This window comes from Pleurodeles waltl, chromosome 5, assembly GCF_031143425.1.
Source record: "Pleurodeles waltl isolate 20211129_DDA chromosome 5, aPleWal1.hap1.20221129, whole genome shotgun sequence".
In the NCBI taxonomy this organism is placed as follows: domain Eukaryota; kingdom Metazoa; phylum Chordata; class Amphibia; order Caudata; family Salamandridae; genus Pleurodeles; species Pleurodeles waltl.
Genome location: NC_090444.1, coordinates 219,793,032 through 219,809,225, shown reverse-complemented (window position 1 = coordinate 219,809,225; position 16,194 = coordinate 219,793,032). Strand labels below are relative to the sequence as shown.

At 43.9% G+C, this 16,194-nt stretch overlaps 1 protein-coding gene across 2 annotated transcripts in view; it reads left to right on the top strand.

The window, feature by feature from the left end:
• TRAF5 (TNF receptor associated factor 5) overlaps positions 1-16,194 on the top strand; it is a 261,574-nt gene that overhangs the window by 202,469 nt on the left and 42,911 nt on the right. For both annotated transcript variants that reach the window (XM_069233948.1, XM_069233949.1), the window contains exon 8: positions 12,433-12,525. In XM_069233948.1, the coding sequence (XP_069090049.1) occupies positions 12,433-12,525 (93 nt within the window). The remainder of the gene's footprint in view (positions 1-12,432; positions 12,526-16,194) is intronic.

Sequence of the window (16,194 nt, the reverse complement as noted above, 5' to 3'; positions counted from 1 at the left end):
CACGCATGGTTACGCACGTCTAGCTTTAAACCAGAAATACAGCAAGCAGTACTCAATATGCCGTTCAACGAACAACAATTGTTCGGACCAGCGGTTGACACGGCGATTGAGAAGCTGAAAAAGGACACTGACACAGCCAAGGCCATGGGCGCGCTCTACTCCCTGCAAAGCAGAGGCACTTTCGGCACCTTCCGTAAAACAACCTTCAGAGGGGGGTTTCGGGGTCAGGCCACACAAGCCAGCACCTCACAATCAACACCGTCTACCTACCAGGGACAGTACCAAAGGGGAGGTTTTCGGGGCCAGTACAGAGGGGGACAATTCCCGAGAAACCGAGGAAAATTTCAAAGCCCCAAAACCCCGACAACCAAACAGTGACTTACAAGTCACTCAACCCCTCCACATAACACCAGTGGGGGGAAGACTAAGTCAGTTTTATCAATCGTGGGTGGATATAACAACAGACACTTGGGTCTTAGCAATTATCCAACATGGTTATTGCATAGAATTTCTACAGATACCTCCAAATATCCCACCCAAAACACAAAAAATGTCAAAACAGCATTTAGACCTCCTAGAAATAGAAGTTCAAGCACTACTGCAAAAAGAAGCAATAGAACTGGTACCATGTACAGAAATAAACACAGGAGTCTATTCACTGTACTTTCTAATACCCAAAAAGGACAAAACACTGAGGCCAATCTTAGATCTCAGAATACTAAACACCTACATCAAATCAGACCACTTTCACATGGTCACGCTACAGGAGGTGTTACCACTGCTAAAGCAACAAGATTACATGACAACCTTAGATCTCAAAGGCGCGTATTTCCACATACCGATACACCCTTCGCACAGGAAATACCTAAGGTTTGTATTCAAGGGAATACACTATCAATTCAAAGTCTTACCGTTCGGTATAACGACCGCACCAAGAGTATTTACCAAATGCCTAGCAGTAGTAGCCGCACACATCAGAAGGCAGCAAATACACGTATTCCCGTATCTAGACGATTGGCTAATCAAGACCAACTCGCTAGCAAAGTGTTCACAACACACAGAGTATGTCATACAAACCCTCTACAAACTCGGGTTCTCCCTCAACTACAAAAAATCACACATTGTGCCGTGCAAAATACAGCACTACTTAGGAGCAGTAATCAACACAACAAAAGGATTAGCCACTCCGAGTCCACAAAGGGTTAAAAATGTTCACAAGGTCATACAGGCCATGTATCCAACACGAAAAATACAGGCAAAAGTGGTTTTAAAACTCCTAGGCATGATGTCCTCATGCATAGCCATTGTCCCAAACGCAAGACTGCACATGAGGCCCTTACAACAGTGCCTAGCATCACAATGGTCACATGCACAGGGTCACCTTCTAGATCTGGTGTTGATAGACCGCCAAACATACATCTCGCTTCTATGGTGGAACAGTACAAATTTAAACAAAGGGCGGCCGTTCCAAGACCCAGTGCCACAATACGTAATAACAACAGATGCTTCCATGACAGGGTGGGGAACACACCTCGATCACCACAGCATCCAAGGACAATGGGACGTACATCAAACAAAACTGCATATAAATCACCTCGAATTACTAGCAGTATTCCTGGCGCTAAAAGCATTTCAACCCATCATAACCCACAAATACGTTCTTGTCAAAACAGACAACATGACAACAATGTATTACCTAAACAAGCAAGGGGGAACACACTCGACACAGCTATGTCTCCTAGCACAAAGGATATGGCAATGGGCAATTCACAACCACATTCGCCTAATAGCACAGTTTATTCCAGGGATACAAAATCAACTAGCAGACAATCTCTCTCGAGATCACCAACAGGTCCACGAATGGGAGATTCACCCCCAAATCCTAAACACTTACTTCAAACTTTGGGGTACACCGCAAATAGACCTATTTGCAACAAAAGAGAACGCAAAATGCCAAAACTTCGCATCCAGGTACCCACACAGACAGTCTCAAGGCAATGCCCTATGGATGAACTGGTCAGGGAAATTTGCATACGCTTTTCCCCCTCTCCCTCTCCTTCCATATCTAGTAAACAAATTGAGTCAAAACAAACTCAAACTCATATTAATAGCACCAACATGGGCAAGACAACCTTGGTACACAACACTATTAGACCTGTCAGTAGTACCACACGTCAAGTTACCCAACAGGCCAGATCTGTTAACACAACACAAACAGCAGATCAGGCATCCAAACCCAGCATCGCTCAATCTAGCAATCTGGCTCCTGAAATCCTAGAATTCGGACATTTAAACCTCACTCAAGAATGTATGGAAGTCATAAAACAAGCTAGAAGACCATCCACTAGACACTGCTATGCAAGCAAATGGAAAAGGTTTGTTTGCTACTGCCATAATAATCAAGTTCATCCATTACACGCATCCCCAAAAGATGTAGTGGGATACTTACTACACTTACAAAAGTCAAATCTAGCCTTCTCTTCCATTAAAATACACCTTGCAGCAATATCTGCATACCTGCAGATTACCCATTCAACTTCATTGTTTAGGATACCCGTCATTAAAGCATTTATGGAGGGCCTAAGAAGAATAATACCACCAAGAACACCACATGTTCCTTCATGGAACCTTAACATCGTCTTGACAAGACTCATGGGACCACCTTTTGAACCCATGCATTCTTGCGAAATACAATTCTTAACCTGGAAAGTTGCATTTCTCATTGCCATCACATCTCTAAGAAGAGTAAGTGAAATTCAGGCGTTTACAATACAAGAACCTTTTATCCAAATACACAAAAATAAGGTTGTACTAAGAACCAATCCTAAATTCCTACCAAAGGTTATCTCACCGTTCCACTTAAATCAAACGGTAGAGTTACCAGTGTTCTTCCCACAGCCAGACTCAGTAGCTGAAAGGGCACTACATACATTAGATGTCAAAAGAGCACTAATGTACTACATCGACAGAACAAAGGAGGTTAGGAAAACAAAACAACTGTTTATTGCATTTCAAAAACCTCATACAGGAAACCCAATATCAAAACAAGGTATAGCCAGATGGATAGTTAAGTGCATCCAAACCTGCTATCTTAAAGCAAAGAGACAACTGCCCATTACACCAAGGGCACACTCAACCAGAAAAAAAGGCGCTACCATGGCATTCCTAGGAAATATTCCAATGCACGAAATATGTAAGGCAGCCACATGGTCCACGCCTCACACATTTACTAAACACTACTGTGAAGACGTGCTATCCGCACAACAAGCCACAGTAGGTCAAGCCGTACTAAGAACTTTGTTTCAGACTACTTCCACTCCTACAGGCTGAGCCACCGCTTTTGGGGAGATAACTGCTTACTAGTCTATGCACAACATGTGTATCTGCAGCAACAGATGCCATCGAACTGAAAATGTCACTTACCCAGTGTACATCTGTTCGTGGCATTGGTCGCTGCAGATTCACATGTGCCCACCCGCGTCCCCGGGAGCCTGTAGCCGTTGGAAGTTATCTTCAACATTTGTACATTTGTATATATATATATTACTTAACCTTAACTTGTACATGCTTATTCATTCCATTGCATGGGCACTATTACTAACACACACAACTCCTACCTAACCCTCTGCGGGGAAAACAATCTAAGATGGAGCCGACGTCCATGCGCAGTGGAAGCAAAGAGGAGGAGTCCCTCGGTCTCGTGACTCGAAAGACTTCTTCGAAGAAAAACAACTTGTAACACTCCGACCCAACACCAGATGGCGGACTGTGCACAACATGTGAATCTGCAGCGACCAATGCCACGAATAGATGTACACTGGGTAAGTGACATTTTCATTACACATATAATTTACACAGGAAACACTTACACTTTAGCACTGGTCAGCAGTGGTAAAGTGTCCAGAGCAAACAAAACAGCAAAAGCAGAGTCCAGCACACAGAAACAACCTGGGAAGCAGAGGCAAAATGTTAGGGGAGACCACGCCAAAGATGCCGGGTCTAACAATTGGTCATTGTCGGACCATGCTGTGTTCGCTGCTCAGATGACTGAAGGCATGCATCATGCCTTGGTGCATTTGCAGAGGCTGTAGCCTTTCCTGCCAATCTGGATGAGGCAGCTAGATTATACATTGGCACAAATAATGACATTGCAGCCAATAGTGGTTTGAAGTAGTAAGCCTTCAACGTAAGGGATTTTTGTATGAGTGCCTTTATGGCTGGAAATTAAAGTTTTGAAGCATGCAATTCACAATCTTAATGATGTACCCTGGAGTAATCCCTTGCTGCCATCGGAGAGGGTGGAAGCAATGTGCAGGTTAGCCGATGAACAGGTGAGACTGGGGATGTTTGATACAAAGATTATCGGACCAGACTGTATGTGGATGGTAATAAGAAAGTCAGGTTGTTAGCCGGGTTACTTAAGTGTGAAAATGGTGCTCAGACAATCTGTTCCACAAGGAATTTGGCAGCCGATTTGGTGTTGGATCAGAAAGGCAGTGTTGATGCATTTAGTGATTATTAGTTGTATGCATTATAGGTTCAGTAATGTGAAGAACAGATCCATGGTTTCCTGCTAGAAATGTTATACCCAAACCTCCGTTGCATGTAGGAACATTTGATGCAGGATGAAACAGTGCATGCATTTTGGACAATGGTTAAGGGAAAGTCCCCTGCTACAGATAGGTTACCTTTGGAGTTTAGCCTCAATTTACTGACCTGCAAGCCTCCTTCTGCTAATAAGAAATGAGGAGGCACTCTCAGCAGGTTCATTCTCTTCCTCCATGAATGAGTCCCTGGGTGTATTCCCCTCTAGCTGGACAAGAATCCAGTGGCCACTCGGTCTTAAAAGCCATTATGACTTTTTAATATAGATGCAATGATCCCAACAAAGTTGCTTGCTTCTAGACTTGATCTAATGCTGCCTGGTTTTATATACCCTATCCAATCAGATTTTATTCAGGATAAGAATACAGTGGCCACTGATTCAGAAGAATGTTACTTGATACACATAATGAAAATAGAATCCCTGCCACTGTTGCCAGTTTCAACGTATAGAAATCACATATATATATATATATTATTTTAAAGATAAACAACAAACCGTGCAAGCTTGCACCCAAAAATAGAGGGTGGAGGAAATGCAACAATATTATCACAAAGTTTAAGTTCACATGTAGGTATATTGGTACAGCAAGATATTTAGCCACCATTAAACAGGGTCTGGTGGTGGAGAACTGTAGGGGAGAGTCTGGGTGAGAGCGTACTCTTCCCCATACATCATCATTTCTAACCAAATATACCTTATCCAAGAACCCCAGATTTTATAGAATTTCCTTGGGCACCCTCTGGCTTTATATGTAACTCTCTCAGTCGTCATTCAAAGATCCATTCCAGCCCTCAGTTTCGTCAGGGAGTCCAGCTGATTATTATTTATTGTTTTGTTAATGTAAGACACCGCCTTCTCCTGTATCTCTCTCATAAGCAGTCTGCCCTTGAGTGGTGCACATTCAAGGAGTCCTTGAATATCCAGAACCTCACCCGTCCATGCATGTCTCAGCTGTATATATTTGTAATACTGCCTATTCCTGAGTTGATAATCATGCTGAAGGGAACCAAAAGGTATTAGCCCCCCTCTTCCAGGAGATCCACCAATCTAGAATCTCCAATAAGGTCCCAGGGCCCGAATCCCACCAGCTTTCCATTTTTTTTAAACCTTGTCCCAGCCATAGTGGGGTCTCGCAGGTGATGTTAATCCCCATCCCATCCCCGAACTTGCCCTGGACCAAGCCTCTATCGTTACCTGGGTTGTCGGCGATAGGCGTCCCACCCCCTTTCCACCATACAGATAATGGAGATATGGCCTTGTTTAAAACTGCCTCCTTTCCAGTGCGTACATGGGATGATCACCAGCCGTATGATCCCAATCATTAATTACTATTGAATGCACCACCTAATAATAGCCACAAATGTCGTGGAGATCAGTACCACCATTATAATGGTCCACAACAGCTTCATACCACACACACCCACCACACACCCCTCACTCACCCAACTCAACCCCCACTCATGATCCCCCCAGCACACTCACCACCTGGGCCCCCACCACACACGAAAAAAAACGAAAAAAACATGAACTCCATCCGCTCCGGATCCCCCTCTAATCCCTGTCCACATCGCATCTACAACAAAGCCAGCCCAACCATCGCCCCCATACTCCGCGACATAATCAACTCCTCCTTTGACTCCGCCACCTACCCAGACCCCTGGAAGCACGCGGAAATCACCGCTCTCCTAAAAAAAACAAAAAACCTCACCCCCAAAACCTGGAACTCCCTCCTGCTCTTCAGAAAGAACCTCAAAACATGGTTGTTCAAGCAGTGACCCTCCTGCCCCCCCCCCTCTCCCAAGCGCATTGAGACACTCACGGGTGAGTAGCGCGCTTTATACATTTTTTGATTGATTGATTTATAATGATTGTGCTGCAGGGTCTTTAATGTCACCCTAGAGTGTTTGCTGTTCCATAGCAATTTATGGATCTCTTTGTCTATTTTAACAAATGTTTCACCTGAAAATTTATAGTAAATATTTAGCAGGATGTATAAGAATTTTGGCAGCATGATTATTTTAAACATAGCTGCCCCACCCATTATAGTTGGTTGTAAGGCCTTTCATTGGTGAGCATCTAAATGGAACTCCGCCAGTATCCTCCGCAAGTTTTGATCTAAGCTGATCTCTTTATATAGGTTGACATAAATCCCTAAGTATTGAAAGCCCTCTTTGTCTATTCTGTTGTCCCCTGGTAGCCGATATGCCTAGGTCTATGCCCGCTGGATACAAGACTGATGTATCCTAGTTGATAATATATCCCGAATGGGCTCCTTAAGCTTCAAATAACTACTATTGATCGGTCACCAGACCGTCTCTGTCGGTTGAGTGACATATAGCAGGATGTCATCTGCATACAACAAGATCCTCTCCTCCTCATTTATTTCCTTCCAAGTCCTTGAAACCTTTAATGACAGGATGATCTTGAACAAGGCGTGCCAGTGGTTCCAGTGAAAGAGCAAACAGGAGCGGGGATATAGGGCATCCCTGTCTCGTTCCCCTCTGAATAGGAAATCCAGAGGAAAGGACACTGTTTACTCTCACCGCTGCCCTGTGATCTGTGTATAGGATTGTCACCCAACTTAAAAACTTGGAGCCAAATCCAAACCTCTTCAGGGTTTGCATCAAGAAAGACCAATGAACCACATCAAAGAATCTCTTGATGTCTAACAAGAGGAATACATGCGAGATTGGACATGATTCGATTGTCTTCAACCAATTATGCAGTCTACATAGATTGAGTCCTGTGGACCTGCATGGCATCAATCCCATCTGATCCATGTGTATCAGAGGGGATATGACTCCTAGGAGTCTTGTGGCTAATACAGTTTCCAGTATCTTGGCTTCAACATTGATCAGAGAAATCAGGCGGTAGGAGCTACAACTCATTGCTGGCTTCCCTTTCTTGTGAATCATGACTATTATAGCTCAGCACAGATCGGGTGGCAGCATCCCCTCTTTGTTTGCTGCCAAGTACATATTGAGGAGGTATTTATTTTAAAAAATTCAATCATGATACCATTGGGTCCCGGAGTCTTACAGAAATTCAGCTTCCCTATTGCCGCTTTTATCTCAAGAAGAGTGATTGCTTCTACTAGAGATGGGCTATCTTCCCTAGAAAGAGTTGGGAGTTTTACTGCGAGCAAGTATGCCTCAATCTGTTGGGCATCTGCCAGGGGACATGCCCTATAGAAATCCTCATAGTATGTTGCAAGTTTCCACATCAGTCTTATAGGTGACCCCAGTGTGTCCTATTATGGTGTGCAACCAATGGACTTCCACTTCCAGCTGACTCAAATATGCAACGAGCTTGCTGGCCTTGTTGTGCATCATAGAAGTGATGTTGTGTCTCCAATATCTGGTTTCTCTCTTCAATCTGTGCCACTGCACAGTACTCGTTGCACATGGCTTCAATCCTGCAGGGAGCCTGAGAATCTGAGCGTGCCCTAAGACTCCCTTCAAGATGCACCAGACACTTTTCGAGATCTTCAATCTCTCTTATTTCATTCTTCTATTTATATGCAATAATGTTCTGCACTCTGTCTCACAGCACCATTTTATAAGCCTCCCACAAAATCCCAGCTGATCCAAAAGACTCCTTCCAAACCACGATTGTAACTCCTCAGGAACCCAAAAGTGAACCCTGCATGTGCCAATGTTGAGTATGCTCCTTTCGCAAGGAAATGACACAGGGATCCCATTGTTCACTTGAAATACTTGGTGACCAGTCCTCTCTTAATTTTGTTGTCCAGAGCATTGACATTCCAAGTGATGACTGACATCCCCTTTTCTCCCTCCCATCAAAGTGTGTCATCACTGTGATGTACCCTACTCCATCTGTTCCCTGTACCACTATTGATTCTGTACTAAAAAACAGCCACACCACTCTCATAACAAGGAAACCATAATCAAACTTCCCAAACCCCTCCCACCCCAACCCTTCATCCCCGCGCATTTCCACTCTCATGTCTAAAATAACAAGTATGTCACAGCGAGGCCGTGAGGTCTGTTGCCCACCCCCCCAAACACCCCTAATCAAGCTATAGCGATATTTAATTATTAAGCAAGAAAGGAAAAATACACTCTTCATGTTTGCACTATTTGTGCGTGACTCAAGTGGGGGTAGGAGCAGTCTGACATTCACCTCAACTACACCCTGGATAAGCTCCAGTCTCAATCACTCCACTGGTACTCACCCACCCATCACACTCTAACATACAAGAGGGGAACACAATGAAAGGATCAAAAAAAGGAGAAGGAAGAATGGGAGAAAATGGAAGGAAGTAATCCTCAGTCACTCACCCCCTATGTACCTCACTAAGCCCCCTTGAAATAATCAGTCCCACCCCCCAGCCCCTCTCTTCCTCCAAAAGTTCTCATGGCTCCCTTTTTGCCTTAATTATGCTTTGGAATCCTCAGGCCCATCTTGTGTTGCAGCTCCAAGAGAGGGATCTGGCGTGGTGGAACGGGAATCCTGACTCCTATCACGTTTGGACTTTGTCAAATGCTTCTCTTCCTCGCCGTCCGCACTAGACCCCCTCTTTCCGGTCTGCAACATTTCACCTTCTGACTCTGATGATTTCTCTCTGGACCTCTTCATTCCTAGTCTCCTATGTGGAGATCTGCCCTGGCCGTCGCCCCAGCTGGCCTGTCGTTTGCGAGGCAAAGTCCATATTGTGGGTCTGGCCCCTAAGTTACCTTTCTCTGGTGATTTGGGCTGGTCAGCTTACTGTGTTTGAAACTGGGGCCACTCCTCAAGCCAGATCCAGGCTTCCTCTGGAGTAGCAAAGAAATGACTTTTGTCCTGAAAGGTGACTTTCAGCTTAGTGGGGAAGAGCAGCATGTATTGGAAGTGCAGGGAACGAAGCTTGGCCTTCACCACGTTGAAAGATCTTCACTGCTTCTGCATAGTAGTCCGGGAATGCGATGATGACCGATGATTCAAACTTGAGTTTTCCTTTCTGACGCAAACGGGCATTTATGGCAAGAGGGGAAGCACCCAGCAGTGGTCGGGCAGCCAACACCCTATTCACCTGTTCTATCACAAAGCAGGTGGAGAAATTTTCTGCCTGGAAAGTGTGACAAAGCCATTGCCTCAAGAAAGCCACCACAATTGCCCCCTAAGCTCCCTCTGGAAAGCTTAACAGCTGCAGATTATTACGACTCACTCGGTTTTCTGTGTCATACACTCTCCACAGCAGTTCTTTACTAGCATCTTTTACTTCAGCCAGATCCCTTGTATGTGAGTGGGTAATAGTTTCTAGCTTGGTCATCTTGTTTTTGGTCGCTTTGACCCGATCTGCCACATTTTGAAGGTCTTGTTGTTCTGTGGACATTTCCGTTCTGACATCTCCAATTCTTTCCTTGAAAGATGTTGTCAGTTTAATTGCTTACAGTAGGGCTGCATTATCTGGCAGTGATGCTGTTGTTTCAGAATCCAGGGGGGCCTCCACGACCTTAGTATATTTGTCAATTTTGCCCTGGTGCTGGGGCTTTGGGTCCTTGTCTGTAGCCATATTGCAGGCTCTTTACTATAGTAAGTGTGGCGATGATATTATGAAATACATAATACCTTTTAGGAGGACAGTGCAGGGGGTCCCTGGGCCATTCCAGCCCTGACCCTTCAAAGGAGAAAGTACAGACAATCTCTTTCCCTTTAGCCCTGCCGGAATCTCGGCGTGTCCTATGGGTACCACCTCTTATATGAGTTTACGATTGGGGGTCATCTCCAGTTCATTAACTCTATCGGAGGGGGGGGAGACCTGTTGATGGTTAAGTTCCTTCCTCTGTCATCCAAATTCAATCCTGTCACCTCCTCTCCCCCTATTAACCCTCTGAGGGATCCATGGGTGGGCGCAGTACTCTCCTTTACTCCCTATGGGATTCTTTTGTGGCTAATGTCAATGTGGTCCCATGACTGAATGGAAGTCAGTGCCAGGCAGTTGCTTCCAGTTACAGTATCGGCATCGCTCTCCTCCTCATCCCTGATGAGTGCCGACCCGTGCCCCAACCAGGTGCCAGGACAAGGAAGCATACAGACAGGCAGGGAGTCACTGCTAGGCCGGCCCCCCCGTTCATGGGTCTTCTTCCAGCTCAGGGGAATGATCTTACCTTCAACGCCTTCGCTCCACAGTGGTGTGGGGCTAGCTTTAATAAGCAAGCGGTCTGGGAAAAAGGAAGGGTCTTTAGATTTCTCTCCGATCCCACTTCCACTCACCATGGTTCTTCCGAATCGGGTCCCGGGACACTTCCGTGAGCATCCAGGAAGGCATTGTACGTCACCTCTCGTCTCCGTCCCTTGTGCTGCTTATGATCGTTCCATCACAGCTCCATGCCCCAGACTGCTGAACAACCGGGGAGGGAGCCCAGACCAAGACCTGCCACGAAAAAGCCCTGACTCTTCCCCTCACCTCCTGTTGCTGATGCTCTGATGGTTCTCAGCAGTGTACGCATCTCTTCTCCTTCAACGGCCACAGTCGGGGACAGTGGCCATTTTGTGCCCCGTAACTCAGGCCGTATGTGAGCAGTTTCTCATTTGTGGGGGTTCCATAAACAGCTTCAGAACCTTTGTCAGACCTCAAGATTCATTGGGGAGACCAGTCTGGGGTCGATGGGGTTGCAGGGCACTGGATTAATGCAGCATAATTGGAGCTTGGATGGAGCACCGAGCAGGCACATCTGGCCTGCCATCTTGTTGACTCTGCCCACAAAACAAAGGCATATTTAATCTATCTGTGATGCCCTGACTGACAGGGACTGGTAAAATTAAGACATAATGGGGGTGATCGATATGGAATGGCATAGTGCTTCTGAACTCACCAGGAAGCTTTTGTTTAACAATAAGTTCAAGATATAGCGTAAAAAGCATGTAATGAGAGTGTATGTGACTCCAATTGTCATTTAGAAAATGAGTCCATCCTACATTCCTACTTGCCCGGGTTGCTTGGGTGTTGACAGTGACTCAGATGTTGGCACGTATGGCGGAGATATCTCAATTCTGGGATGTGGTAATAGAACATTTGGTGACTTTTTTGGAGTGGCAACTGCACAGGTCACCCAGACACTGCCTTATGGGTCTGCTTCCAGTAAGGGAGCCTGTACGCTCCCAGTTCAGATTTTTGGTGCTAGGAATGGTGCTGGCCAAGCATTTTGTTACTATGAAGTAAAAGGGTTCCTTGATAAAGAGTGTAGGTTGAGAGGCTTTCTGTGGAAGATCTCTTGACTAATTACTTGGGACAAGGCATCTGTCTTGCATGATTACATGGAGCCTTGGGATGAAGAATGGGAACACATGAACCATTTAGCCCCTCTATATAGCTATGGCCTATTAAACATAATGTTTTAGAGGTACTACTGAGAAATTTTCCATGTCAAGGAATCTAGGCATGTGTTGATGTTCATGTCCTCTTCATGATGATTCCCCCCTTCACCTTTTGTCTGTGATTGGGCTGGAAGGCCATGCTGTTCTTCATCTACGAATAAGTCTTGCAGTATTGCGTTTGTAAAGCATGTTCTCTCACCCTCAGAGATTTTGGGGTACTTCTGTCATCTGCTCAGATAACTACTGCACTATCTGGCGTGACGATGCCTCTGTGTTCAATATTGCCTTCTTTCTGTGATCTGTCTGTCCATTGTTTATTTTTTCTTTGTTTATGAAAAAGGTAATGTAGTTTAAAAAAACAGAAAGTTATTCTGCTTGCATGTAAAAACAATGATAACATGCACAGTTCACATACTAATCTTGTTTTGTTTTTTCAGAAGCAATTTTTTAATAGTTTATTGTATAGTTTTACCTTATACTTAACACATGTTTTATTTTCATATCAGGAAAAAAGAGGAAACATTAAAAAACACGAAGAAACTTTCTTAAGAAAACACATGCTCTTGGTTTTGAAAAGAAATACCAGATTAGAAGAACAGGTAAAGGACATGATGGTCATAACGATGCCATTGACCATAAAACCACATGAATAGCTGGACAAGATGTCCTATCAGCCACCAATAAATTTAACAATTAGCAGTAGCTAGCGCAGAGTAATACAATTATGTCATAATTAAGGCTGTCATTGTTTCCTGTTGATATCTAAAGGGCAGATTGAGGGTTGGGTAGTAATGGAAAATACATACGTTTATTTAAGACATGCCAGATCTGGGGAAAAATCGATCAGCAGAATTTCCTACTTATTTAGCTCTTTCTTTAGAAATGTAAAGGTTTGTAACCATCACTCAACACTAAATAAGATCTGGGCTCTGTAGATATTTCTTCTAATAATGGCCCAAAGAAAACTCCGGATGGAAAACACCTCCTGTATATCCTGTATAAAGTATGTTCTCTTGAGCAAATAATGTTTCGGCTTTATTGGTTCCTATCATTTAGTTGCTGAACATGTTGCTAAATGATGAATCTCAGTGTAGCTTGATTCTTAAAGACAGCTCCATCATCAATAAGTTGCTTCCACCAGTACATAGGATAATTCACAAAGACATGGAAGCTTGGATAGGATGTAGAGTGCTACCTGACCACGAGGAAAACCTGGGCTAGGTTATGGACATGCCATTATATCTACAACCATTAGGAGGATCTGTTCTGCTAATATGACAATGCAGCACAAGGGTGGAACGCCAGAAAGCATATAGGTATCTAGAACATAACATCCCCAGGCCTTAACCAGCAGGTGCTCTCCATCCGTATAGTGGATCACATATCATATCTAGTGTTCAAACCAGCACCAGAACAGCACATCTAACAATAAACCCCCAGGTGTTGTCCCAGTCCACCTGCCTAAAATATTGAGACTACTGCTCTTGTCATAAGTCACAAACTATGCCAGAAGCAATTGGGCACCTAAGGGAAATTGGCTTCTGTGATTTCTACAACAGATACATCGCAAAGCAAACAAAACTGTCAGGCACAATAGAACATGAAGCTTTGAAGGAAGATTTCCATCTTAAGAAACATTATATAATCCTTTCCAAAAAACATGAATATACCAAAATAAGAAAATATAGTGACTAGCAAGTGGTATGATCAAATCTTACTCAACAAAAAAGAACTTGACAGAATTCTGGCATACCTACAATCAAGCAGGCAGACCACAATGCAGAATGCATTGAAGATATCACAGAACAAGAGAACTACTCTTGTTGAATTAAGAAAGAGACAGCACACCAAAACAGGGAAATAGACAACGTTTTAAAGAAAAACACAATGGAGCAGGTCTTGAGTCCTTCCTATAACATCTGCTGTGATACTATCACCATTATCGAGCCACAAGCATTTGAATCTAGAGGACAGAGCGAAGACATCTGTTGTTCTAAATTGCTGTGGGATTTCTCTTGTGTTGTGGTTTCACTTTATTATTGTTTGTGTGCGGCATAAATACTTTACACATTGCCTCTAAGTTAACCCTGACTGCTTTTGTGCCAAGCTACCAGAGGGCTAAGCACAGGTTAATTTGGTGACTTTTGTGTATCACCCTGAGAGGAATTGTGGCTGTTGTTTGAGCAAGGTTATCACCCATCAACAACCCAATTTCTCACACTCATTGATTATGTGCACTGAAACAAAATTTGTGGTTTCACAGGTAGATCCGTTTTGTCACAAGAGATCCATCCAGAGACGTATAACTGGCTAGCAATTGGGAGTCCATTTAGGTGGCCATGCACCACATGCTGAGTAAATGTTAAACCTGTTGGTTGATGATTCAAAGACATGGGCCTTGAGGAGTCTCCAGACAAAGTAGTAATAGGTGATGGATGGAATACTTACAAAAGTTTCAGCCTCTCATGCTGCACTATCGTTCATTGTCTGTGAAAATACTTTGACTGCATCCCTGAGTACCAGTATCGGAACCTGCTTGGTCTCTTTGGGACCCATAAGTGACATGTTTGTAAAAGTTCTGACAGACATTGTATGCAGCTAAGCAGGGTGTATTTTCCCCATCAGCCACCATCTCCAGAGTGAAATCCCAGTAATCGATTCTTCTTCACCAGGTACCCAGTGATAGGATGAAGTCATCACAAATCCACTGCTGTAGTACAACATTTGGAATCAAATTGCAAACAGCCTCTGATGTCTTTACCTGAGCTTCTCCCAGGGGTAACCTCCATAAATCCCTTATCCTTTGTTGTGTGTTTGGCTCAACCGCTTGTACCAATGGTGACGAGGATGCACAGGATGAGGATACTATTCTGTAATAGAATTAAAGTCTGACACCCTGAGCATCCACCGGGGTCATCAAATCTCCATTATCATTCATCCTTTATATGCACCCAGTATTCAACACATCAAACGACACGTGTTGGAAATTCACATGCATGCAGATGACACACAAATCTCTCGGACAAGGAAAAGAGAACCAAAAATGACAAGAGTACTAAGAGCATGTACTGGTTAATACATACCAAAGGCTTCCTTTTGTTCATTGGCACCAGGCAGATAACCTAGCACCTGGTGGCAGAAGAAAAAACACGGTACAAATCTACTGGCCTCATTCCCTGGAACCTGAGCCGACTTTAAACCAGAAAGTGAGAAAAATGCATACCAAGCTCAAAGTAAATCTCTCCTTGTTCAATCGAGTTAACTCAGTATTTAAAGGAACCAACCTCGAGCTTCTATGCAATGGAAAATCACTTCTTCCAGTAAACCTATGTGTAGAATTTACAAGATACCTCATTATGGGGAGATTAGACGAATGGAAGGCCAATTAAATTGACAATATGCACTGCAAAGGGGCAGGATTACGCAGTCCCTTTTGCCTGCAATCTAAAGTAATACAACCACCTCAACCACGGTCTTACCATTGCGATCTTTTGTATCCAGTACGAAATTGCAGTGCATGTTCACCCTGCAAGAGGCCTTCTTGAACTATGGCCTGGAGTATTTGGAGTAGTTTTCACCAAGAAACAGCCATGACCCTTCATTTGAATAGTTCACAGAATATCTGCCAAGAGCCAAACTATCAGAAAGGACATGGAGTCAGGTTCTTGGAGTTGATGGTTTTAGGCAGTGCAGCATACTCAGCCCATCCAAAGTGTGTGCGTTTCAGAAAGTAAAATTCTAAGACAAGCTTTCTAACTTGTAAGAGCTGGCAGGCGGTGAACACCTAATTGAGAGTCAACGTACAACTAGCATGTGGCAGTCACTGATACCCTCCCCTTATCCACTGATCTACATAACTATTAATCTTTTGGCAGTGTTTTCACCCAGTAGCAAAATCTGCAAGCCCAACCTTTGTCTTTGACGAGCTATACAAATGCCCATAGACAGTGTTAACTTACTTCTAGGTACAGGGTAACATTCTGCACTAGCATATTAAATACTCCTTGAGAGGTCATTAGGTCCCTTTTTGGGCATAAAGAAAATACCATAAATAAAGGCACCGTCATTATTGGCTAGAGCTTCTAACTTCACTCCTTGTATAGTAAAGGACACTTGTTCCTGCCACCGAACATGCATACTTATCATAACAAGGCATCATTAGAGAAAACCATAGAGCAAAAAATAAAGTTTTGTAGCGTATGTTTAGGGTAAATATCATACCCAACCCTTTAAGTGTAATTGTAGTTTTGCATAACTTTACGTGTTTG